Here is a 26,569-nt window from a genome sequence, read left to right as displayed (position 1 = left end):
GGGTTAAGTCGCCTCTTGAAAGCTGCTCGGACCTACTGGTCCTCACCGAGCTTGCTCCCTTTTAAACTCTTTAGGCCCGTGCTGGAGTAGTCATCCTTCAGCATCGAAGGCCCTTTCATCAGCTGTAATCACAGTAGCAGCTTCTCTTTATTGAGCGTTTCTATGTGCAGGACACTATTTGCTTCATACTGTGTGAGGCAGGTTTTATCCCCATTTTATAGACGAGGAAACTGAAGCTGAGAATCATTAAGAGACTTGTCCAAGACTTGTCCAAGGGCTGAATTCTTTTAAAGATGCCAGCTGCCTCCGAAGCCTTTTCTTCCTCTGCTTCCTGACACCCACCTTGAACTCCAGCCAAACTGAACTACACTTCTCCCCAAAGAGACACCTGGATTTGTCCTTGACAAGTCTTTATACCTGGAATGCTGTCTCTCCACCCAATGCCACCATCTTCTTCACCCCCTGAACCAGGTGTGAGTGAACTCCTGGGGTCAAGAACGGTGACATCAACACCTGGTCTCACCTGCGCCCAGCACAGGGCCAGGCCTGGAGCAGGCCCCCTGTGATGGCACTGATCAGTCTGCCCTCATGAAAGTCCTCCTGTCGGGTCTTACATGATAGAAACCCCTCTTGAATGATGGACCTCTTAGGGTCAGGGACAGTGCCTTCAACTCTGCTCAGTCCAGCCTGCACTTTTGGACATGGGCCTTGGGCCCTGGCCTGTGCTGGGAGTAGTGTGGTAAACCCTGAGATTAGCAAGTCCTTTAAGTGCGCCAGCCTGTACCTGCCTTAGCATCCTTGCACTGGCTGCTCCCTTTGCACATGGCTATCTCCTCATCATCTAGGGCTCAGTTCACAAGTCAGCACCTCAAAGGGACTTTTCTTGATGCACCCCCGTCACTTTATATTCTTTATCCCACTACCTTATTTTCTTCAGAGCAGTTAAGGCTACCTGAAATTCTTACGTATTTATTTCCTTGTTTACATTAATTCATGGAGCTTACATTCTAGTGGGGTGAGACACAATATGTATACATACCTACATACGTACATAAATAGTGTTAGGTGATAATACACATTATGAAAAAACAAAGCAGGCTAGGAGAGACAGAGCTAAGGGGCCAGTTGAGCAGAGACCTGAAGGAAATGAGGCATGGTCTGTGTGGATACCTGGGGGAAGAGCCTTCCAGATGGAATAGCAAGTGCAAAGGCCTTGATGCAGGAGCACGCTTGCCCTGCTTGTGGAACAGCAAGAAGGTTATTGTGCGAAGGAGGCATGGAGAGGGGTAGTTTGATCGTTCAGGGCTTTGTAGGCTTTGGTTAAGGACTTTGATTTTAAATCTGAGTGAGGGTCCTCCTTGGTAGTGCAGTGGTTAAGAATCTGCCTGCCAATGCAGGGGACACGGGTTCGATCCCTGGTCCGGGAAGATCCCACATGTCATGGAGTGACTAAGCCTGTGTGCCACAACTACTGAGCCTGTGTCTAGAGCCCATGAGCCACAGCTACCGAAGCCCGCACCTAAAGCCCATGCTCCGCAACAAGAGAAGCTACTTCAATGAGAAGCCCATGCACTGCAACGAAGAGTAGCCCCCACTTGCAGCAACTAGAGAAAGCCTGCACATAGCAACGAAGACCCAACACAGCCAAAAATAAATAAAGAAATAAAAATAATTTATAATAAAAAAAATTAAAAAGCCTCATTCTGACTGCTGGTGGAATATAGGGCGTGGGGGACAAGGATGCAAGCTCTCCCAAGGGTGATTAATTTGTCCTAGTTTACCTGGGATTTTCCTGATTTTAGCATCAAAAGTCCTATGTCCTGGAAACTCCCTCAGTCCCAGGCAAACAGGGATGGTTGATCACCCTAAAGGGAGACCAGGTGAGAGAGGGTGGTACTTGTATTAAAGTGATGATGATGGAAAAATGGTCAGATTCTGGGTATTTTTTTTTTTTTTTTTTTTTTTGTGGTATGCGGGCCTCTCACTGTCGTGGCCTCTCCCGTTGCAGAGCACAGGCTCCGGACGCGCAGGCTCAGCGGCCATGGCTCACGGGCCCAGCCGCTCCGCGGCATGTGGGATCCTCCCTGACCAGGGCACGAACCCGTGTCCCCTGCATCGGCAAGCGGACTCTCAAACACTGCGCCACCAGGGAAGCCCCTGGGTATGTTTTGAAGGCAAAGCCTAAAGATTTTGCTACTGGAGTGAACGTGGGTGTGAGAGAATGAAGGGCGTCAAGGGTGACTGTCAGGTTTTTGGCCTGAACAACTGGAGGGAGAGAGTTGCCACTTACAGAGAGGAGGAGGCTGGAGTAGGTTTTGGAGATGGACCATCAGGAGTTTGGTTTTGGACATGGTAGTTTGAGATAACAGACTGGCAAGGAGGGATGTCAGCCAGGCTTTTGGGAGTATGAGTCTAAAGTCCTGAGGAATGGTCTGGGCTGGAGGTACAACGTTGAGAGTTGACAGTGTATATATGGTAGATACGCTATTTAAAGCCATGAGTCCGGGTGAGATCACTGAGGGAATGAATGTGGACAGAGGGCTGAGGACTGAGCCCTCGGGCACCTGACATTTAGAGATCAGGGAAAAGAGGAGAAACTAGCAAAGGAGACTGAAAAGCAGAAGCCAGTGAGGTAGAGCCCAGAGTAAGTGGAACCTGGAGAGAAATCTGTGCTCATTAGTGCCCCAAGTCCCACGCTGGGGACTTAAAGAGGGAAGTACTTAGATGGTGCCCAGAAGCTGAGCTAGGCCTAGTGGTGCAACCTTCAGGCAGGCTGACGTGGGTTTAGTTAGGGGAGGGCTTTCTAACTGAGCTGCCCATAAATGGATGAAGCTGCTTCAGGAGGTGTGGGCAAGTCCCTGACCCAAGCAATTCCCCACGTATTAGTGCTGGGTAGGGGAGATCTGCCTCTAGGGCTCAATCATGTGCTGGGAGTTGGACTACACAACTCTCAAAGTGCCTTCAAACTGGAGACGGTGTGATTCTGGGAAGCCAACTGAAAGAACTTTGTCACAGAGTAGGGGGTGTTGAGCTGAGCCTTGAAGGATAAGCAGGTGTTCGGTGGTGGGGAGAGTGGGGAGGGGCACTCCTAGGTGGAGGAGCAGTGTGAGCAATGCTCCAGAGATGTGAATAAGCAGGGTCTGTTAAGCAGGGTCTGGTCAGAAGGGAAAGGTGTGTGAAGGATGGGGAGGAAGGTGAAGCTGAAAAGAGATGTAGGGCCAGATGGTGGGGAGCTCCCATTCGGCCTGATGCCCCGGAAGCACTTGCCAATACTCATTGAAGGAAGGTAATGAAACAAAAGAGAAATTGTAAGAGCCAAGGAAGGCGGTGTTGACCACATAGCTCCCTTGAGTGGGTTGTCTCCTGACAAGTCAGTCATAGCAGACTTGACGGCAGGGCTGCCCACTGCTCTGGGTGCTCCCTGCCCAGGGATCCATCAACTGTTCCTTAAAGCCTAGGGACAAAATAAGCCCCCGAGGAATCTAGGGCCCTTTCCTGGGGGCTGCTCTGTAGGTCAGAGGTAGGGGGCCGACAATTCAGAGGGTGGGTCAGTCCTTGGTAGAAGCAGTAGAGACGCACTAGGCCTAGGAAACACCACTGGTGGCGTCTGTTCCTCCCATTAGACTTCACAAGCATCGCCCTTGGATGCTCAGTGTTCAGAACTCTGTGAACCACCTTTAGGGAACAATGGGGTCTGGGAATTCTGGGGACTCCTATTGGCTAGACAGATGGGTAGGTGAACTCCCTCTCCCCAGAGCCATCGGCCAGCTAGGTACCAAGGTTTGACGTTATGGATTCCCAAAGGGAGGACCTCAGCCTCCCTGGTGGTAAGTGTGCTCCCTCCCCAAATCCCTGCCCCCTGCTTTATGCCCTAGGCCTGGGGGCACTCAGGGAAGACCTTTTGCATGGGTGGGGGTGATGGCTGCCTGTGTGGAAGCATGCTAAGAGTTAGGACAGGGTTTCCTCTAGAAAACTATGGATTTCTTGAGGGCATAGACCATGTCTCTCTGACAGCCCAGAGGGGGTACCACAAATACCCCAGGCCATCACAGCTGAATGGTTAGCGGTATGGTGGAATGGGATGGGACATTGGTGTCCCGTCGACTGGTAAACTTTTACTCTCTTGATGGGCTTTGCCTTTAGTGAGGCTTCTCATTCTGATGGATCAGACGGGGCCAGGGTTGGGAACCAGAGGCTTGAGTAAGCCTGGGCAGGTCGTGCCCCTCTAGACCTAGCTTTTCTTATCTGTGAAGAGCGAAAGGTGGCCTCTTAAACTCCCTGGAAATCCTGCTTTGACTGAATAAAAGAATGATGAGGCCAGTCAATGAGAAAAGGAAGGAATGGAGAGAGTGGTTAAGTGGAGGGAACGATTGGTGAAAGGGCTAAGCAGAGGAATGAGAAACAGCTGAGACCCCAAGCTACAGCTATCAGCCAGCTTGCTTTTTTTCTTATTGCCTTCCTTAGTGTGGGTGCCACTGTACTTTGGATTCCTGGGGCTGTGTTCTGTGATAACCGGCGGCTGCATTCTCTTTCTGCACTGGAGGAAGAACCTGCGGCGGGAAAGGCGTGCCCGGGAGTGGATGGAGGTGATGCGAGCAGCCGCATTTACCTACAGCCCGCTGTTGTACTGGATTAACAAGCGACGGCGCTATGGCATGAACGCGGCCATCAACATGGGCCCTCCCCCTGATGCCACCAAGACCGAGACTGACACCCAGAATTCAGATCACCCGTGGGAGTTGGACATCCCCGAGAGCAGGAGCTATGCTACTCAAGACAGCAGCCCCAAGGTGGAGGCCCCCAGCCCCCTGCAACCTGCAGTGCAGCTGATCCCACAGCAGCCCCTACCTTCCCCGGTGCTGCGGCCCCAGGCCAGCTCCCGACCCCCGATTCCCATTTTTCAGGAGGTGCCCTTTGCCCTCTCGCTGTGTAACCTACCCCCGATGCTGAACCACTCAGTCTCCTACCCTTTGGCCACCTGTCCTGAAAGGAACATCCACTTCCATTCCCTCCCCACACTGGCCCAGGGGGACCACTGCTTAAATGCCAAGCTGTCTGCTTCAGAAGTGTAGCCTCCTCTCACTGAGGATGGGAGCTGGAGGTATCGGGGCAGTGCAGGAAATGGAGCTGACCTCAGGGAGGTGGTACTGACACAGAGGCCAGGGCCCATCTAGATGTCACATAATGAAAGATTTAAAAAAGTCCAAGACTCCCTTGTGTCTCATTTGCTGTTAGGAGGGAAAATGTCTGAGGGGGGCACTTCACAAACCAAGCTGAAGGTCAGAGTCTCACCAATACCAATGGGAACTGAGGGCTTGCTGCGGGGAGACACGCTGAACCAGTAGTTGTGATGGGCTCAACATCCCTCTAGACAGTATTTAAGAACAAAACCATATGTCAGACCCTGGGCTAGGTACCCAAAGGGAATGACATTCTGTGGGACATTAAGCACAGTTGCGACAAGAGTGGCAGCCACTGAGGATGCATGAACGATGGTGATTGGTAGTGGCCAAAACAAGTCAGTATGAAACCCATGAGCCACACTGCACTGCTGCTGGAATTGCATTCTTTGTTAACATCTAAGATGTATTGCGTTCTTGTGTGGTTGTCTACATTATTTCTAATACAAGAACACTGCCAAACAGATATCACAATCCTCTTCTTACAGATGAAGTTTCCAAGGGCATTTGCCGTCTCATGTTTTTTTTTTTTTTGGTGGTACGCGGGCCTCTCACTGTTGTGGCCTCTCCTGTTGCGGAGCACAGGCTCCGGACGCGCAGGCTCAGCGGCCATGGCTCACGGGCCCAGCCGCTCCGCGGCATGTGGGATCCTCCCGGACCGGGCCACAAACCTGTGTCCCCTGCATTGGCAGGCGGACTCTCAACCACTGCGCCACCAGGGAAGCCCTGCAGTATCATTTTTATGTTACAGAGCAAGGTCTCAAATTTATGTCTGTCTAGCATCAAATTTCCTGATCTTCCCACCATATACCGTGGTGTCCATTCCCTAATGAAGTCTTGTTTGAAGCCACTTGGAAAATGATTTATTGTGTGTGTAATTAACTTGGTTCAAGGATTGGCTTGGGGGAAGGGCTGGCCAATGAACCTCCTAAAAAATGTATTTTTTTTTAAATCTTTCTCAAGGGGATTCATGGCCTCTCCCAAAGTTAAGATCCACTGTGTACAAATATTAATTTTTGTACCTTCTGGAAACTATTCTAAAAGGAGAGACAAAGATAATACTGGCTATTTGGTCCCAGTTCAAAGATAAGAAGACCCAGCTCTGCTCCAGGATATAAAATTTTCCCTTTCACTTTGGGAATGAGAAAATCATCTTACCGTATTTGTAAATGAGCTAAGCTTTTTTCCTCCTGAGAGGAAAGGCCACCCAGATTGTGTGTGTGTGCAATCCCAGAATCTAGCGGTCATGTAAAGCTATTAAAAATTTTTTTTTCCTGTGTGTGAAAAAAGCCCAGCTCCTCCCTATATGACCCCTTATCTTGAAATGGATTTCAAGCCTTTTTCCTTCTTTTTTTCCAAAGACATTGGAATATTTCTTGTAAACATGCTCTCATATTGAATCTCAAAATAGAAAACAGGCGTAAGTGGAACTTCTCTGGTTGATACAGAGGCAGGGGCTCACTCTTCCCTCATCCTGCTCCCTTCCCACCCTGCACATGCCAAAACAGCCTTCATTTCTTCAGGCCAAATTGGGCGGATCTTCAGGCAGATTCTTCAACGTTACTTTCTGTCCACCATCTGTTAGGCTTTGCATTCAAAAGAAGGAAGGAGTCCAAAAAAATACGGATCAAAGCAGATTTTTTTCTTAGTAATTGGGAGGATGGAGGGGCAAGCCTTTAATCACAGACACAGTGAGAGAAAAAAGAAATGTTTTATTTAAATTAAAATTGTTTTATTACTGATATTAAATTAGCAAAGCCCAAATCAAGTGATGGAAATCTTGAATTCCCTCCCTAAACAGAACCAAAATTGCTTAAACATTACCAAAATAGCTCCACTTAAGCAAAGTAGATTTACATTTCTTAATATGAGAAAACAACAAGGTAGGTTAGGTTCGTATAACAAACAGTACACGCTCTATAAAGTCTCAGGAATACCCAAATGTTTTCTGGTTTGGATATGAAAGAGGGGACCATATCAAACTGGCGTTGGTAAGCAAGCCAATGAGGTGTAGCAAACAAAAGCTGTTACTAAAAACAACTCAACAGCAGGCCATATGAGTATGAGCCTATCACAGTCAAAATCTTCAACTGTGACCGGCAGGACCAACATGGGGGGGCGTGGGGGCGTGCAGATGTGGTTACGGCCAGAGATATAACGTGAGGGGGAACGCCAAAGGAAGGGAAAGAAACCAGCAGCAGGTGAAGGGTGTCCACTCTTCAGCTGTGCTGTATCAGACACAATCCTAAGAGCCAGGCCCTTCTCGGCCTTTAAGACGACACTACAGTCATCCCTAAGCCAGGTTCTCTCTTCTTTTGGTTCTTCTCTTCCTATAATATATTGCCTCTCTGATTTATGGGGGAGGCTCTCTAGGTAAACATTATACCAGATAAAAGGCGAAAGAAAAACAGGACCAAGAAGACATGCTTTGGGTAACTCAGGAAAGCAGCAGGAGGAGCTGCCGGAGTGCAAAGGTAAAAGCATTTGAAACGAAAACCAAAACCAAACTCACTACTACTACCTAGCTGAGGGCTGAGGTGTGGTAGGTGAGGCTTGATTAGAGATCGACACAAATCATAGGCTGGATAAGTTAAGACAAATTTCAAATAAAAATCCCAAATTAATAATGATAAAGGCTTATGAGAATTCTTTTTTTAAGCCAATGAATACGCTCAACTTAGAACAAAGGAGTTCAAGATGTCCTAGTTCTGCCTGGGAGATATGGCACCTTCCCAGGCGGTGTGGCAAGGGTACTCGCAGGTCTGAGGGCGCAGCAGGAACACCTCTGCCAAATCTGGTGGGGAGAGGATGGAACCATCCAGCTGGCTCAGGGATGATGGTAGGTGGCGGACAAGCTTCAGGTGGGAAGAATGGAGGCTAAACTAAAAAGCACAGCTGATGCAAAAGAAAAGTATATACGAAGAGTTAAGGTGTCCTCCAACTATTTGCCTATGAATAAGAATTTGAAACTAAAAAGGACAAGCTACATTACCCTCAAGTATACTTCATATAAATCAGTTCTCAAAAAAATACCTTCCAGGTACAGACATACTATTTATGGTACAGTACATATAAATATAGCAGTATAATTCAATTTATTGCTAGAATTTTATTTGGTTGTTACAAAATCTGCAAGGGTATATATATTAAAAAGGGGGGGGGCATGAAAGGCAGCCAGAAGAGTAAGTTATCTTCAAGTTACCTAAAGTGCCAGGCTAATTTTATACTATATTTAAACCTTTCCAAGAAAGTAAAATAGCATAGGTAGGCAAAGGAATTGTTTGAGAGAAATAGAGCGAGAAGCGTAAGCCATAATGAGGTAAGCAGACACATTCATGGGAAAAGACTTCATCCTACTTCAACTAAATTTTAATATTTCTAGAAAAAAAACCCAAGGTTAGCCAACACCGACCTGAACATCATATAAAGAAAAAAAACAGCCCTTAAATATTTAAGGGTGCTCCACCACATCCATGGCTAACGGGCAACTTGGACAAAGTTAAAATGGAAACAAGCTTTACTAGAGAAGTCTGAAAGCTTCTCCAGTTTCTCCCTGACTTGGCCTACAGCACAGTTAAGTTTTGCAGGTTTCCTTTTGTGTTGCCTGAAGATTGCTTCTAAGATCAACACAGCACACACAGAGGTGACATGGAGGAATAATTCCTTCCAGTTCAGGGACCTTTAGTAGCAGGGCTACAGAAGCATTTAATGGGAGAAGTACTGCACTTGCTTGTATTAGATTTGCTGCCATAACGTGAAGCCCCCCGCCCTAGGCCTGCCTGCCATGTTTGGCATCCTCTGGACAGAAAGCCTCTAGCTATTTCTGAGCTGTAATTGTCAGGAAACCTAATATGATTTCAGGTGTTTCATTTCACAACCTTTTTGGCCTTAGCCCACAGAAGAACATAGTAGGTTCTTGGTTAGGCCCCAGGTAAAATCTCAAGAAGTTTCCTGGATCAAAATTAGAGGCAGAGCTTTCCTCTATAGTTCCTGAGTAGCCAGGCTGAGACAGTGGCCGAAGGACTGCAGCCCTGCCATTCAGAATGGAGACAGTATCAGAAGTGAAAGTCAGCTACGGCTTAAAGGTAGACTTGAGTGGGTGCGTGGGGGAAGATAATCTAGTTCACTCAGGGAGGAAATGTAGCTCCCACTGGATAACTTTTTATGCTCATAAATCCTGAAACAGGATTAAAAGAGAGAAAATCCCCAACAAGACTTCTCTGGTTCACAGGTTGGGAGGAGCTGAGAGGATAGACCAAAGAGCCAGAATCCTGAGCCTGGAGGCAGCACCGTCCCCAGTGTCCACTCCCTAAATCTACTCCCCCAGCACCAGGCCAAACCCCATGGCAGCACCCAAAGAGGATGTCTTAAGGAGATGGGGACACAGCTTCAAGCTGCTACCAGATCAGATTAGCAATTTTTAACAGCAAGTCATTTGTTCACGTCCTGTTTCAAACCATTCTTCCTACTTCCCACAAAATATGCACAACTCTTTCTTTCATTTTAAATATTTACAAACAGAAAAGGTCTGTCTGTTAAAGCAAAGACATTTTCTGAGTCTGTATAAAGTGCAGCTAATTTAAGGCAAATTTATGCGAAATATAAAAGGTGGCTTATTCTCTCTATATACACATTTTCCAGTTTTAAAAGATAAGGTCTCCTCCCCTCAAAAAAAAAGGAAAGAGAAAAAAAGAGGGCTTGACTTTTCTTCTGGCAATTTTAAAATTAAGATCCTACTGGTTTAAGGAAATCATAGATTTCTGAATATCATATTATAAGTAAAATGGTCTTTTTTAAAAAAATAACTTTTACATAGCTTTTTCAAACAAGGTAAAAGGTGGCAATGTGTCTGCTACTGTAGTTTGGAGGACTGGAGGATTGATGGGTAGGTAGAAGGGTTGTTTTTGTTAGCTGAGTAGATATTAGGTAGTCCAGGGCATACATCCATTTTTAAAGTAAGCCTGATGAGGCTAGACACCTAAAGCTGCTCTTAGCTCCAGGAATGAGTATCTTCCGTCTCCATCAGAATCAAACTCCCTCAAACGCTCTGGTTCTGGCACAGCAGAATGTAAGGAGTCCCAGATTTCCTGGTAGGTCAGCTTCCCATCCACATCCTGCCCAGTCTTATGGAATAAATCCTGAAGATCTGTTAAAAAGGAATTACAAAAAAATGTATATGTCTATACATATAACTAAATTTAGTTAACAGTTTAAAAAGTAGTCTCAACAGAATTTTAAGCACTGAAGGAAAAGCTACTTTGCAGACTTTGTTCCCAAAAGGTAAAGTTTAAGATCTCACTAAATCTGAAAGACTAATTCTTGATCCTTTAAGAATGAGAGGAACACTGTAGGGTACTATCGTCCCAAAATAGAATCAGTGACAGATAATCACAGGAGAAGTGAATGGACTGGCTTTCTCTCTGTTCAGGGCCTTTCTTTTAGATTTTCCAGATTTTATTCTTACGTTGAAGGGGTGGAAAGGACTGTAGAAGCCTTAAGAGCTAACTGATAGGAGCTCTGATAGCCTATAAAACAGACTACGTATGGCATATTGTCAGTTCAACAGTTACTATATAACCCAGCAATTCCATTCCTAGGGTATATACTCAAGAGAAATGAAAACATGTTGTCTACACAAAAAGTTGTATACGTATGTTCATAGCTTCATTGTTCCTAATAGTCAAAAAGTGGAACCAACCCAAATAAATGTCCATCAACTAATGAAAGGCTTAACAAAATGCAGTATATCCGTAGGATAGAATATTATTCAGTCATAAAAAGGAATGAAATATTGCTGCATGCCAACCTTGAAAACATTATGCTAAGTGAAAGGAGCATATTGAAAGAAAGAAGCATACATAAGACCACGTATTATGATTCCACTTATATGAAACACCCAGAACAGGCAAATCCAAAGAGACAGTGGTTGAGAGATTAGTGGTTGCCAGGGGTGGGGGCAGGGGGATAACAGGGTGTAACTGTTCTCTCTTGGAGACTGACCCCCTCCCCGACCCAAGAGAGGGCCCTATAATAAATACCTAGGAGGGCTGCTTGTTTACACGTCTAAAAAGGGCTTGGATGTGTCCCCACTGAATGACTTAGTGGATTCAGTCTCTAATACCAGAGGACAGTACTGTCAAGCAATTTTGTAGACAAGCTTTTGGGTAAGTCCCTACTTTTAGTCCTAAGACAGCTCCAACAAAGCAGCTGAAGTCTCAAAAGCTCTCCGAAAAGCCAGAAAAGCAGTGAGACACTTGTTCCCAATGCCTGCCACCAAGTGGCTAGCTGGAAAATGTTTGTGTGTGTGTACATGGGGCATGAGTTTTAGAGCATGCTATGTACTCTATAGCAGTATTCAAATAAAAATCTCATTGGTGCCTCAGGTCATTTATAAAATGTAGTCATTCAAAAGTGTGTAAGGTCTCCGTTAGGGATTAAAGTATAAATGTTAAATTGGCTATTTCTTAATCTGCTCTAACAGTCTTTCCTCTTTTTATTCTCATCAATTCTTGATGTAATAATGAAGAGTAGGAGGAGGCAACTTATGTTGCCAATAAACACAACTTAACACTCTCTTGTCTCTCCAGAAAACAGAAAAGAAAAATTGGGGACAGGGAAAAAAGTAATTGCATTTAAATGACAATATAAATTTAAGCCTCTATGCTTTAAAAGCATTAATTGTAGCCTGTAGACAACTCATTCACTTAACAAATATTCACATGTACCAGGCACTAGGCTAGGGGCTGGGACTGAAGTTAAATGTTATAGGTCCCCAGGAAATTACAATGGAGTGACACGTGCAAATGTAAGATATTATGAGTGCATACACAGGAGAAGCCTAATCCAGTCCTGGGAGGTAAGAAAATGTTTCCTGGTGGAAAGGTATCTAAACTGAGGTGAAGAGCCAGGTAGAGATAGGGTGACAGGAATGGGTGATTTTTCAGGCAGTTAGCAAGTGCAAAAACAGGAGACCAAACACCACGAAGAGGGATGGAACACACACTGTTGGAAGCAAGGCAAGCACATTTCTCTGTGAATCATATCCTTCCTACTAAAGTTTTTCTTGCTGATTTTCAGCCAAAGGACCCCTCATTTTTGGAGGGCTCTGACAAAAAGGGTCAACTTTTACTTTATTTTGCTAATCTCACAGTATTGTGTTTGCTTGCTTGTCTTCTCCACTAGACTGTTATATCCATGAAGAAAGTGAGAATGATTCTTACACTGTATTCTTACTGCTTACACTGGGTCTAACCAGGCACTCATCGAATGAATGAAGAAGACTCTAAAAAACATTCATAGAGAGATAATATAGTGCAATGTGGTTAAGAGTGCAAACTTCAGCGTCAAACTGCCTTGGTGTGAATTTTGCCTCAATCGTTTGCTATGTGGACTTAGGTAGTTTCCCTATCAGTAAAATGGGTATAATACATGAATATTGATGGTCCCAGGACTGTTATCAGGATTATATGATATAATGTATATCAAGTATCTGGCCTATAGGAAGTGCTCAATCAATGTTAGCTATCATTCTTTATCTTACAAGTTTAAAAAGTCAGAAAGTTATAACTTTGAGCATTTTCTCTATCACTCCATAATATAAAAATTTACCTTCGATGCTAGAAATTCCTGGTAGGGAGACAGGCCTTAGCTGAGCAGCTTTCTCAGTCTGGCCTCCAAGAGACCGTGGGAATTTTGGCAATGCTGATGGCTTTGATGTGAAACTCTGAACTTGCTCTGTAACAAACAATACAGTTTTAGATTACTAATGTGACACCAAATTAAACCGGTATTGAAGGTCCTAACCTTTTAGGGCAAATTCATATTACTTAATTTAAGAGAAACAGCTGAGAATTAAGTAGCATAGTGACTACATGAAGTTAAAGATACAAATTGAGATGTTTTGTGGATAAGTGAAGATCAATCAATATTATGTAACATTAAGGTTTGAAGCCGTGGTCCCACTGGTTGCTCTTATAGTACAAGTTAGCATTCCACATGTTTAGAGGTTGAGAGTTCAAGCTGCAAGTGAGAAAAGCATTGGGTATTTGACATCCTAGGAGCTGTGCTATGAGCCCGATCTGGGGGTATCTGCCACCAGACCAGCTGGTGCTGAAAGAGTGCTAACATACGATTATGTAGCACAGTGTTAGGGCAAGGCCTCCCACTGTACTTTGTCTCTCACTTAAAAGAGAATAAGAGAAGTTGTATTGCTTTCCCCAAAATGAAAAATACTTGTGGGAGGGTAGGGGTCAAAACCAACATAATATAATGCCGTGGTTACATCTTCATAGAGCAGTACCAGCAGAGGTTAACGCACCTGCTAATACTGATTAGGTTATGTCCCTGACTAAAGCCAAAGGCCCTTCCAACCCGATGATCCCATTGTTATTTGTTAATGGTTTTTTACAAGGACTAATATTTATTTTTAAGTAAATTTTTATGCATTTACAGAAATGAAGACTCTCGTAAACAACATTTAGGGCTGGTTTAATACATGCTACGGCAGTAATGTTTTTGCCTATAATTGGATGCAGACAGCATGGAGAAGTCTATTTCCAGCTAAACACTACCCATTTTTCCCTTAATAGACTGGAGTACAAATCATGTGCAAAATGGGCTTTTTCTAAATGAAAGCAAAGTGTAGCAGCTTCATCTCAGTGCGCTCAGGCATCACTCACTCAGTGCCATCAGTCCTGCTGGAACACCTTTCCCCACTCTCTGTGTGGGAGGCGAGCTGCCCAAGCCTGCGTGAAATATTCAGAAGCCAACCCTGAATATCTCACCTTCATCGGCAGTCTCTGGAGGCCTGCTGCTCTCAGGTTTGTTTGTGAGAGCACTGATCAGCTGCAGTTTCTCTCTGAGCTTGGATACCTGAGAATCTGAACTATCTTCTTTCTGTCCAAAACAAAGATCACAGCAGGTTTAAGGCGGAAGGAAGACCTCAACTGATTCTTCATGATATACCCAGAGCCTATTTAGCCTGTAGTGCTTGACCCCAAGTAGGCTTCCTCTGAAGGCAATGAAGGAATGAATCAACAATTACTAGAGATATCTTCAGTACTCAGTGTTGATTAGGGCCTGGCTGGATTTGAGCCTAGACCATCAAGGGGACATTATGCTACAGATGATCTGATTCACTGTGTGCATTTGGCGGACGGGGAAGGCAAGCATGTGTCAGCAGTAAAGGAAACATATACTTGCTCAGGTGCTGTTGTGATACCCATTTCCTAAATGGGTAGGATATTGTTTTCTAGGTACTATTTCACACTAACTAACTAATTTTCCTGAATAGCTTACTTCACCTTGTGACTAGATCAGTTTAGGCAGTTTTATGCTTTTATCATCTTAAAAAAAAAAAAAGCAACCAAACCACAAGTATTCCCCCTGATCTTCCTTCTCTGCCACCATGGTAATGATTCAACTGGTGGCAGGAACTGTTAGGAACATAAGGGAGCTACAATATTTTTTTTCCTGTTCTTCATTCATTTATTTGTTTATTTTTTAACATCTTTATTGGAGTATAATTGCTTTACAATGGTGTCTTAGTTTCTGCTTTATAACAAAGTGAATCCGTTATACATATACATATATCCCCATATCTTTTCCCTCTTGTGTCTCCCTCCCTCCCACCCTCCCTATCCCACCCCTCTAGGTGGTCACAAAGCACCAAGCTGATCAGGGAGCTATAATATTTCTAATTCGAGGCCTTACTTGTATCTTTAAAAAAATTTTTTTCCCCTACCCTGCCTCATTCCCAGATGATATAGTAGCATATAAAAAATACAATTAATTATAAAAAGAGAGAAGTCTGGTTTCTGTGAGGTCAGTTTCTAACTGCATAGGCTAGTGTGAAAGGTCCTGAGTCCATGTTTAGTTAGAATATCGACCATTACACATTTCTTTTATTCAATATTTATTTACTTATTTCTCTCCTATCCTTATTCTACCCTAACAGTTACTGTACAGTAGATCACACTTAGCTTATTTAGGGAGCTAAAATATGGATGTATATAGCTAAAACTAGGTACTAAATGCTTGAATAATTTATGGCAAGGAGAAATTACATTTCTTTTGGACACTTAGATGAGGTAGGACAAAGGGACTAATACATTGGGGTAAGAGTTAAAAACACAAAGTGTCAGAAAGTAAAGCCAAAAAATTCAGGCAAAAATGTGTACTAGCTCTATTTTATTCTGATATTTACTGTCAAAATCTGAACTGTTGCTGAAATCACTATTATTTTCCAATAGTAACCACCCATTACTTTTTTTGTGCTTGAACATTTTTATCTGGATCTTAAATTTTTCTTGTCATTCTCTAGGTGAATATAAAATTTTTTTTGGGTAGCAGCAGTTAGAAAACTCAACAAAAGCCTAGCTTATAAAGCACTAAAATCTTAATATATGTGATTTTTATCCAGACAATACAAAACTGTTAAGGAAGAACAAGTCTAGATGCAAAGCATTACATTGAAAACTGCCTGACATATGTGGTTCATTTCCAAGTTCATTTCCTGTGAACCCCATCCTTGAGCTCATCGAATGCAATGTGCATCTGAAATGATATTTTAGTCACTCAGTCACAATCTTTCTGGCTTTTCCTTTATTTTAGCCAAGATCTTATAATATTAAACAGTACTCTAATCACAGAGAATGCTGAAAACAAACTTTCTTTCCTGGGATAACAAAGCAACATCACAGACTACTTGTCTTATCTTGACAATATGTCTGGGAAGAACAAAAAAAGGGAAGGTACAAGGTGAAGGCAACAGGCTGAAGCTTAAAGAGACTATGTATGTACTGAGACTGCAATCTTTCTTTTCCCCCTTCCACCCCCCAAGAGTCTGTAATTTTAAAAATAAGAAATAATTTTTAGTTTAGACACTATTTTTAGATTATCTATGCCTCTCATCATTAGTACAGATAACTTACTGTCTTAGCTTAAAAGTCACTTCCTTAGGGAAGCCTTCCTGTTCTCTGTTAGCACTGTTATACCCTATACCTTTCCTTTGTAGCACTTATCATACTCGTGATTATCTGCTCAATTATGTGTTAATGATCTTCTGGCTGATGGACTTCGAGCTCCACCAGAACAGGTGTCACGTGTCTACACTGCTCACTGTGGTCACACCAGCTCCTAGCAAAGAGCTGAGCAAGGGGCACGTTCCTGATAAAGTACTTGCTTATTTACAAATATACTAATTTACTAATTACTTTGTCTTGAAGTTTCAAAAAAAGACCAAAGTGCTCCCTTTGAGAAAGAAGCAGGTGCTCATGCATTTATTCTTACTTCAGAGAAAGCCTCCTATTATTTACCTTTATGCTCTGGGATTTTACTGACTCTGTTCTGTTGGTCACTTGATGCAAAGACTCTCTCTTCAGAGTGGCAGCTCTATCATTCATCTTAAAGGGTAAAAGGAACAAAACAAGAGAAGATTAAAGGAAAACATTAAAACTTAAACAACATCCAGCATTTTAAAAACAAACTGGCCAAACTTATTTAAAGGGTCTCGATATACAACTGATTCACTATGCTGTACACCTGAAACTAACACAACGTTGTAAATCAACTATATTCCAATAAAAATTTTAAAACAATAAATAAATGAAGGGTCTCAGAACACTTTCAACAGAAAACCAGCAGGAGAATGAGAGGAGAGAGGGAGAAAGGCCTCAGAGAGACAAAGCTGAAACTGGTGCTTCTAGTTTCTGTCACAAACTTTAAAACTTTGAAGTATAAAAGGCGAGAGGACTTCTACCCAAAACCATGCTGGGTATGATGCTGCTGGAAGAAACAGTAGGACAGATGGCACTATTAGCAATTTCCTCTTCTGGAAAAAAAATAGGGTGAGGAGAGGAGGGACAGTATGGAGAGCTTTGGGGCTGGTGAGTTTTCACTATAAGCCTTGAAAACCAACCTTCAAGACCTAAGACTCATCAAATCATCCAAAATTCCTAGCCTCTACTGTACTCAGTTTAGCTAAGTTCAAAAAGGCTTTTAAAAATGAGGAGGCTCCTTTGATCTTCACAGCTTTGTAGTAAATCACACACCCCTGTAAAGGAGGAAGAGGAGCAGGTCCTCCTACTCTACCCTCAAAGCCAAGGCCGGGCCACTTGCCAGGGCTCCACTGTAGCAGAGCCAGTTCAAAGGCTGCTTCCTATGTGCCAGGGCTTGACTTTACTTGTAGGCTTGCTTGCTTCTAGCTTTGGCAGTTACTTGATTTACACAATTTATACAGTTACTTGACTTATACAATTTATACAATCTCCTGTATTTGGTTTCCATTTCTATATGCCTATGTCTTGGCTGTGGGAAATCTTTAAGAGTGGGGCTCGCAGCTATTAAAAAATGACCCACGTGGATTCTAGAACAATGCATATGTGAAAGGTGATTAAAAGAAACAACCACCACATCTTATTTGCAATAACATGAAAACCAGTAAACCATACGGTCTGTCAGCATCAGTGACTTAGTACGTCATTCAGGTTCCTCTTATGTAAAATGAGAGGGCAGACTCAATGATCTCTTAAGGGGAGGAGCTGGTCTGACTGATTTGTCTTAAATAGCTTTCCTGACATTATCTGCAAGGGGATCCCCCTCATATGCCCATGAAACAGGACAAGTCTGAAAGCCGAGTCTGGGCTTAAGGAAATGACAAAAGATTCTCTAGTTATTGTCACTGTCATTGTTCCCATCCTTAATAAATTAAAAAAGTAAAGATCAAGAAGACCTCCCTTGGAAATATGTGCCAGAGCTTCCCTACCAGATGAGTCACTGGCAACATAAAAGGAAGCTTGTCGTCTCTGCCAACTACTTGTGGTGAGGCCTTGGCAAGCAACTGAACCTCTCTACATCTCCCTCCCAAATCAGGACTGACATTGTCTGTGCCATTCACATCACACAGCTAGTGTAAGGATTAAAGGAGACAAGGATTAAGCATAACACAAACGTGAAGCCTCTCAAGTGTCCTAGAAGTCGTGGTCTGAAAAGGTTGTGGAATGTCATCCATGTACAGACAAAACACACTGCAACACAGAACATGTCACAAAAGACGTGAAGAGGCTTACCATGCTGAAGGACAGGTTCGCTCGCTTTTCTACCTTGCTCATAGCAATCAGATCTCTTTCTATCAAGTTGACTCTCTGGGTAAGATTACTGACTGTCTCATTCATCCCCTTGAGTTTAAGATCATTCTCTCTTTGGTACCCCACTAGGGCACTGTTTACCTCCTCTAAAAAGTTGTGGAGGTACAGGATATCCTGGAGTGGAAATAAATCAAGTTGTGGAATCCAGCTAAAGACATGTACTAGACAAGCAGGCCAGCAGCACTGAACAACCATTATTATGTCAACTTATTGAAGTAAACTCCTTTTCCTGCTCTTGACCATTGATTGTCAGTCTCTGTTTTGTCCCTCCACTCTGAACTGCTCCCAGTTTACTCCCTCTGGAATTGTCTGACCTCAGTTAGACAGGAGGGGGAAAGAGGGAAGAGACTACCAACATGATTCACTCTCTGGTCCCAGAAAGCTGAGAGCTTGAGAATTGATTTCCCAATGTTTACCTCACCTGCTGGCGAGAAAGCCTGCTGGGTTATTGACTGAAACGCTCAGTAACCTAATTTGTCAGAACAAAACTACCGTAGAAACAATACCAATTACTGAATTGGCTCATGCAGCAAAACCATAACAGGTAGTGCATTATTTAGTACAAGATTCAATTATTTTTGACATTCTCCAGTACTGATTATTTAGAAAGGAATGATGATTATAGGCTTTAAAGGGCATTAAATTCAGGACAGGAATTCTTCGCAGTGAAGATTTCTTTTATTCTTTTTAATGTGATTCTGAACTCATCCTTTTCCCTCCTCTGGTCTTTAGAAGATCTTGATTTTCCAGGATATGCTTTCTAATGTTCTTAGTACTTACTGTGACCCCAAACAGCCATCACTTTGAATTAATCTGCTATCCATCCATCTTTAACTTGCCCAGATTGCTATTCAAAAACTGTTCAAAAACAGTTTCAGGATAATCTGGTCACTTTATGACTTTCAAGATGTGAAAAGGAATTTACTCCACTGATCGACATGCAGGGAGAAAAAGCAGACTGCCAAGGAAGACACAGGCAGCACGCTGGCTCCCTGACAGAGCCACACCCCCCCCCAACTCTGCTCAGCTCTCAGGCAGGCAAACGTGTGCACGAGATGCCTGCTCAGGGATCGCAACATGGAGCCTACGCTACTCAGGCCGCCTCCAGAGTTCAATGGTCATAGGGAGTTAAGCCAGAGACAAAAGTACCTGTTTCAAATTCTCACTGTGGGTTTTACTGTCAAGTTCAGATGTAGCTGACGGTGATGGAATGATCTGGTTGCTTCCACTGGTTTCCTTTAAGGCGTGCTGATTCTGTGAACAGGAATGAAGGTTGGTACAGGCAATAAGTAATAACTAAGTTTGCTTATCCATCAGGGACGGTCCTGGAACATTCCAGCTTCTCACAGGTGGCATCCACAGATTAATCAACAACTATTTCCCAGGAGCCTTGGTATGACCAAGCCTGTGCTAGGCCTGAGGGCACCAGGTACTTCTGGGATCCCCAGCCTAAAGCCTGGACTGGATCAGCAGCACCCAGACTGCGTCAGGGAACTGAGGTCCTCTGTTTCTCAGTCTCTGAATGGAATGAACTCCCTAGAAACCAGGCCTCCTCTCCCTGTCACCTGTAACTCCCAGAGAAACTATACAACCACTGTATCTCCCAGGACCAACTCAGTCTGAACCTGGTTAGTGTCATTGTTTCCCCAGGACTAAAGAGCTTTATACATTCAAAGAACAGCCAGTCAAGGAACCACTGGCTTTGGGCACTGAGCACAGTAACCAACCGTGCACATTATTAGCTTCTCAGTTTGTACAGCACATGCCAAGAGTTATGAGGGTTACCCTTCCTTTCTCATCCCCTTCCCACTGCTCAAGTCTCTCCTGGCGGCGACTGAAGTATAACATGCTTATATACACTTTTCCCTCTAATGGAAAAACTTTGTATGGCTTATTCAGCAGGAGGATTACCACTGGAAACCATGGAAGTTTAAAAGATACACATTTAATGATAACAGGATGCAACTGGTAAAAATAAACTGTTTTCCTTGAAATCTGAAATCCTAGACATTTGTCAACTCTGCTTTTATAGGAGACAAATGGTAACAACAAAGAGAAAAGGAGGAGAGGATGAGAAAAAAAAAGAAAAAACCCCATGGTTCTATAAAGTATGAATTTTTGAGTTAGTAAAAAGTATTTTAGAAAATAATTACTTTGAGAAAATGCTCAAGCTATTAAAATAATAATAATAATAAAAGAACTGTTGAGTTAGAGAAGTCTTTATTATTATGGATCACACAGTTACTCAGTGGCAGAGTTGGAATTAGAATCCAGGGTGTCTGGATACCTAGATCAAGGCTTTTTCGTCTGGGTCAGCCCCACTAAATAAAAGTGAGGAGTATTTGTTCTGAAGAAAATGAAAAACCCTCCTTTCTAGAGCTCTAATACAGCCCAGGTCTCCTTGGCACAAACTGCCCAGTTTAAACTTGAAACTCCAAAGCTTGAAAAGAGCATGTAGGGCAGATCTAGAAATTGGGGGAGAAGCTAGGGAACTTTTGTGTGCCTTGAACTGTCCTGATTTCATACATGTATAACTCATCTCTCCAGCAGGACAGCGAGGGCTGTGCCATCCTTTTTCACCCTTCATAAATCTTTCATGGAGCTGAGTATCCGTTAGGAGATTAATTAAGGCCTCTGAATGACTGCAGACAGCTTACATCTGCACAGCATTAAGCAATGTTTGAAAACAATTCCCGAGCACTGCAGGGGTTTGCTTCTGTCTCAGTTATCTGTTGCTGTAAAATAAATCATCCCCAGGGACTTCCCTGGCAGTCCAGTGGTTAAGACTTCGCCTTCCAGTGTAGGGGGTGAGGGTTTGATCCCTGGTTGGGGAGCTAGGATCCCACATGCCTTGCCGTCCAAAAACCATGGCATAAAACAGAAGCAATACTGTAACAAATTCAATAAAGACTTTTAAAACAGTCCACATCAAAAAAAAAAAATCTTAAAAAAAAAAAAGAATCATCCCCAAACTTTGTGGCTTAAAACAAGTTTATTATTTCTCATGATTCTGTGGGTTGACTGGGCTCAGTGGGGTTGGGGTGGCTTCCTGTTCCCCGTGGTATAGGATGAGGTCACACATGTGGCTGTATTCGACTGCGAGACAGGCTGAAACTGGAACACCCAAGATGGCCTTTCATCCTCTGGAGCTCCTCTTTGCTTTGCCTCTAATCATTCCCAGTCTAACAGCCCTGCCCAAACTCCTGATCCACAGAACAGTGAGAAATAATAAACTGTTGTTTTAAGCCACTAAGTCTTAGGGTGATTTGTTATGTAGCAATAAATAAGACACTTCCCCACTCCCCTTTCCTTCTTTTCCGTTTTCCTTCCTACCCATTCAACTCTAAGGACAGTGTCTTAGTGCTGTAACTCCTCTACCACGTTTGCAAAAGACTCAGCTTTTAATCCTATCTACCTCAATTTATAGATTGTAGTAAAATCAATCAACACTGCTTATTTTATCTTTTAAAAAGGTGCCTGTGGGGCCTGTTTAGGTAAATGGAAAGTTGGTATCACAAGATTACACAGAAAAGGGTAGGCAGGAGTATGCTAACTTTCTGTAGCATTTGTAGATTTCCGTACCATATCACTCTGCAGTGACTCCATGGTTTTCTTGTGTTCGTCCACAGTCTTCTGTATTGCCTCCACAGCAAGATGGACGCTGTTTAAAGTATTGCCAATGGAAGCAACACTCTGAACAGAAACATGTAGTAGGGTCAGTGTTTTTTCCTTTTTAAAATTTTTTAATAACTTTATTAAGATATAACTGAGAAACAATAAACTGCACGTATTTAAAATGTATAACTTGGTAAGTTTTTACATATATATACATACATATATATATATATATATATATATATATACACACACCTGTGAAACCATTACCACAATCAAGATAATAAACATCCATCACCCCCAAGTTCCCTCATGCCTCCTTGTAATTCTTCCCTCCCTGTTCCCAGGCAACCACTGATCCACTTTCTATCACTATATATATATGTGTCACTATCTATCTATCTATCCATACACTTATATATCTCAGTTTGTATTTCCTAGAATTTTACATGAATAGAACAGTGAGTGAGCATGTACTTTTTTTTGGTACGGCTTCTTTCATGCAGCATAATTATTCTGAGATTTATGCGTGTTGTAGCTACTCAGCATGTTGTGGAGTAGCATTCCATTCTACAGATACATCACCTTGACCTGCTGATGGTGTTTTAGATTTTAGGTTGTTTTCAACATTTGACTATTACAAATAAAGCTGCTATGAACATTAACGTACAAGCCCTCATGTGGGCATATGCTTTCATTTCTCTTCATCATAAGCTTTCTTGTTATCACAATTCCTAGGAGGTGAGTGGCTGATCACATGGTAGACGTAGGCTTAACTTTTGTACTCCATCTCCTCATCAATACTGGTATCCTCAATCTGTTCCATGTTAGCTGTTCTAGTGGGAGTGTAGTGGTATAGCATTGTGATTTTACTTAACCACTGACCTAATGGAGGATTATTTCAAATACCTTCGAACTATGAACTCCATGTAGTTTATACTGACACAATTAACCAGAAAGTACACATACACACACACATAATTTTCATAGACGAAAGCCAGATCTTTCCTTAAAAACAAAACAAAACAAACAGAACAAAAAACCCCCCAAAAAACTAGCTTATAAATCTGGGATCTGTAGGTAAAGTTCTCCCACAAACTGCCTCTATGAAGCCCTGCAGGCAGATGGTCAGAGCTATCATTGTAGATTGCCACTCTCAGGAGCAAATGATGACTTTTGAGTGAAAATGGGTGGAACCATTTTTGGCCTTGGAAAACCCAGCATTGTAGAGATGAAGGGAAAATTCCATTTGGCAGCATGTGTTCTGCTTTAGAATCCCATCAGTAACTACTGAGTAGAGTTAGATACGGCTAGTAGCTTACTTGCTTTCATTAGGTCCAAGGAGCCCAAGTGGATTGCGGACTTAGGAATATAATTCAGAAATGATCTTTTAAAACAGCCTTGTCCTACAGGAACATCTATAAGAGTGTTACTAATTTGATAGGTTTTGGTCTTTCATTAAGATATACTGATAATTTTATAGTGTCCCATTAGTATTTTTAACCAAGTGTGTTTATTATACTGATAGTCAAGAATCCAAGAGAAAAAGAAATGACATTTTCAACATTAAAAAAAAAAATTACATGAGATACACTGGAGTTAGGTTTTTTGAGATGACCTACCACTTCAAAACCGAGCCACCTGTGATAAAAGTAGTGCCTGACATGATAAATGCACAGATTTGCAAAGAGACAACATACTGGGTAGAAGTCTCTAAGCTGGGATTTTGTCTATGTAAGGTCTGTTGTTACAGCAGCTACAAGCATTCAAAGACATCCACTGTTAGAGAATCTTCACTGGCTGGATGCATGAGCCCATCAGGACGCAAGAAGATAGTAAGCTCTTGTTTAAGATTTTTTTTTTAAGGAAGCAGCTGACAGAGCCATGTGAACTCTAGAGCAAAACCCTGAAACTAGTATTCTCACCAACTGCAAAGTGCCTGGCACATACTGGAGGAAGCCCCACAAATGTTTGTTGAATTAACGAATGCAAGAATAAACCAATTTCCTTTTTGAATGCAAGACTGCCAGAGTTGCTTCTGTATTAAAGGCTACAGAGGCCTACCTTTTTCCCCACTTGACCCTTGGGAATAATGGCAAAAACAGTCTGGTCTCATCAAAGTTGTCCCTACTTTTTTTTTTTAAGTTGTGCAGATGACCATATTGGACAAACAGCAGACTACAGAGACTGAGCACACACAGGTGGTGTGGCTATAAAATAACAAGTTTTGTTTCTGGCTTAGGAATTTCTCACTCCTTTGAGGAAACAATTTGTCTGTTTATAGAGCCTGGTATATAATCAAATCAAACTCAGCACACACTGACTTTTAAAAGCCAAAGATTCTAGATTTGATACCCATTGTTTGGGGTTCCCTGCTCCAGAATCCTTCTTCCACTTACTGCTACAGGAATATATATTAAGATATAACTGAGAAACAATAAACTGCACGTATTTAAAATGTATAACTTGGTAAGTTTTTACATATATATACATACATCCTGCTTCCACTCCTGGCAGCTACAAGATGCCTAACCCTCATGTTGCTTGTGTGCCCATTAAGCACTCTTTTCCTTCCATTCCCTACCCACTCTCCCCACCCAGCTCTAAAGATCCCAACATATTCTTCAACTGGTTGGTTACTGCCTCCTGCTCTAGGCTGAATCCTAGGGATCAAGTAAATAGAAATTCTAAAGTAATGTTTGCCTAGGCCCTAGAGTCTAGGGCATATACCTAAGAGTGATTTGCTTAGAGGGTGTGTCTCTCTACCTTTATAAAATAATATATATTGTTTTCCAAAATGCTTCTTACCAATTTATACTCCCAGCAGGAGTGTTTGGAAGTTTCCCTCTATCCACATCCTTGCCAGTATTTATCACATCCTGAATTTTTATTTTGCACTTCCCCAAATTATCTTTAAAAAACAAAACCAATGAAAACAAACAAAAAAAATCCCCTCTCTTTCTCAATCATGGAAAATAATAGCAACTTAGAGCAACTCTCATGTACAATTGCTCTGCTTTCATAAAGACATTGTGGATGATGAACTGAAACAGGCAAGTAATGAAAAGCAAACCCACACATGTTAACACAAGAGTCCCAGCAAAGCAATCCTGGGACTTGGAAAGCCAAATAAAAAGGTGTGAATCTATATAAACCATAGCTAAAACCACCTGCTGCAAATTAAAGGCCCAACCAACCAGACCAAAGCAGAGATGTCTTGAACTCTATTACTGTCCTTGGAGTAGCTGATTTCAAACGCCAGCCTTTCAAAGAGAATTTGTAAGAAGACAGAATTACAGTAGGTTAATTTCAGTGCCCATACACAGCACTTACCTTCTGAAGTCCCTCTACAGTGGCAGGCAGGCTAATTAAGTCTGCAGCTGACTTGACATTGGCTTTGAGGTGGTTTACTGCAGAAGTCAGCAGAGAAATCTGAAAGGAAATGAGTAATAAACAATGAAAACAGAACTTGTAGAACAATGCTCCCTTCACACACTCTACAGCTGATGGTGATGTCAAGCACCTTTGGGCATCATGTGATTCTGTGATCCAGACGTTCTGCCCGGTCAGGTCACAGGAGTAGAAGAACTCTGCAGAATACCTTGGATAGACTTGAGATGTGGGAGGAAGCAGTAACACCCCTTCTCTCCCTGCCCAGTTTAAATACCAGCGCCAAGGAGGGAAAGGCAGGCATTATTCTTTACCCCACTCCTGGCAGCTACAAGATGCAAAAATCTTAAATTACCCAAAAGATGTAGTAATTACAACACAATCCTTCAACAACTGGACAGGAAGAAAGCTAATGATCAAGGACCTCTGAAAGATTTTATTTTGGTAAAAAATACCACCTCAGTTATTTGCTGAACTTTTGTTTCTGCCCAAGTGGGAACATATAAAGTAAAAGCCCAACATCACAATATACAGTTGACAGCAACTGAACCCTGACAACTTGAATGGCACTTTCAACTGCCTGGGGATTTAGTTTTGGTTTAACAATGTGATTAACATTTCAAACTCAATAGCTCAACCAAAGCACTACTTTGTACCCTGAAGGGGCTCAATAAATACCCACTGACCTGCTGGCTGACTGAATGTATTAAAATAGGAATTGAATCAAAATAAAAAGTATCTTCCCTTCTGCTATTTATGGGTGAAATTCTAAATAGCTGGACTTCTCTCTAGAATGAGGACTGGTGGAACCTGTGTAATACTGTTTCAGGTTGCAGAGATCATATTCTAAAAACCTTGCAATGTGGCTCAAAACTTGGTTCCACACTGCTTTCCTGTCCCAAGTTCTAGGATGAGGACACAGATCTACCAATAGCAATTATATTCAGAATGGCCTCACAGAGTAACCATGAAAGTTTCTGGGCACTTGTGACATGCCTAACCCTGTGGTGGGCATCAGATGGATACAAGACAAAGTAAACCTGACCCCTTATTCTTTTCTTCAACAAATGCCTGGCACCTTCTCTGTGCCCAGAACTGTGGAGAAAGTGGCAAATAAGACTGTGAGGTTTTGCTTTCATGGAGCTTACATCCTGGTAGCAGGTGACAGAAGAACAAAGAAGCAAAGTATTAGATAGTAATAAGTACTGTGTACAGTATTTAAGGAGAGCTCCTGGAGTG

General features: G+C 42.6%; 2 protein-coding genes across 4 annotated transcripts in view; one reads left to right on the top strand and one right to left on the bottom strand.

The window, feature by feature from the left end:
- Positions 1-229: 229 nt before the first annotated feature.
- TEX38 (testis expressed 38) lies at positions 230-5,072 on the top strand. 2 transcript variants are annotated; one of them, XR_009559848.1, is made up of 2 exons: positions 230-471; positions 4,465-4,541. XR_009559848.1 is itself a non-coding variant. In XM_030870056.2 (2 exons), the coding sequence occupies exons 1-2, from the start codon at positions 3,791-3,793 to the stop codon at positions 5,070-5,072; spliced, it is 645 nt and encodes a 214-aa protein (XP_030725916.1). In that variant the 5' UTR covers positions 3,724-3,790. The 2 variants fall into 2 exon arrangements, 1 of the variants encoding a protein (XP_030725916.1); XM_030870056.2 differs by lacking the exon at positions 230-471 and adding an exon at positions 3,724-3,827 and having other exon boundaries at positions 4,465-5,072.
- Positions 5,073-6,872: 1,800 nt separating this feature from the next.
- EFCAB14 (EF-hand calcium binding domain 14) overlaps positions 6,873-26,569 on the bottom strand; it is a 37,554-nt gene continuing 17,857 nt past the window's right edge. Inside the window, exons 4-11 of one of the 2 annotated variants that reach the window (XM_030870047.2) lie at positions 25,274-25,372; positions 21,908-22,018; positions 19,475-19,579; positions 18,248-18,439; positions 16,496-16,582; positions 13,964-14,075; positions 12,789-12,914; positions 6,873-10,326 (exon numbers count right to left, since the gene is read on the bottom strand). In XM_030870047.2, the coding sequence (XP_030725907.1) occupies positions 10,151-10,326; positions 12,789-12,914; positions 13,964-14,075; positions 16,496-16,582; positions 18,248-18,439; positions 19,475-19,579; positions 21,908-22,018; positions 25,274-25,372 (1,008 nt within the window). In that variant the 3' untranslated portion in view covers positions 6,873-10,150. The remainder of the gene's footprint in view (positions 10,327-12,788; positions 12,915-13,963; positions 14,076-16,495; positions 16,583-18,247; positions 18,440-19,474; positions 19,580-21,907; positions 22,019-25,273; positions 25,373-26,569) is intronic. The other variant, XM_030870049.2, reaches the window with a different exon arrangement.

The sequence above is a fragment of the Globicephala melas genome, chromosome 1 (assembly GCF_963455315.2).
Source record: "Globicephala melas chromosome 1, mGloMel1.2, whole genome shotgun sequence".
Lineage (NCBI taxonomy): Eukaryota > Metazoa > Chordata > Mammalia > Artiodactyla > Delphinidae > Globicephala > Globicephala melas.
The sequence above is the reverse complement of the archived record's forward strand: the minus strand, read 5'-3'. Positions and strand labels throughout refer to the sequence as shown.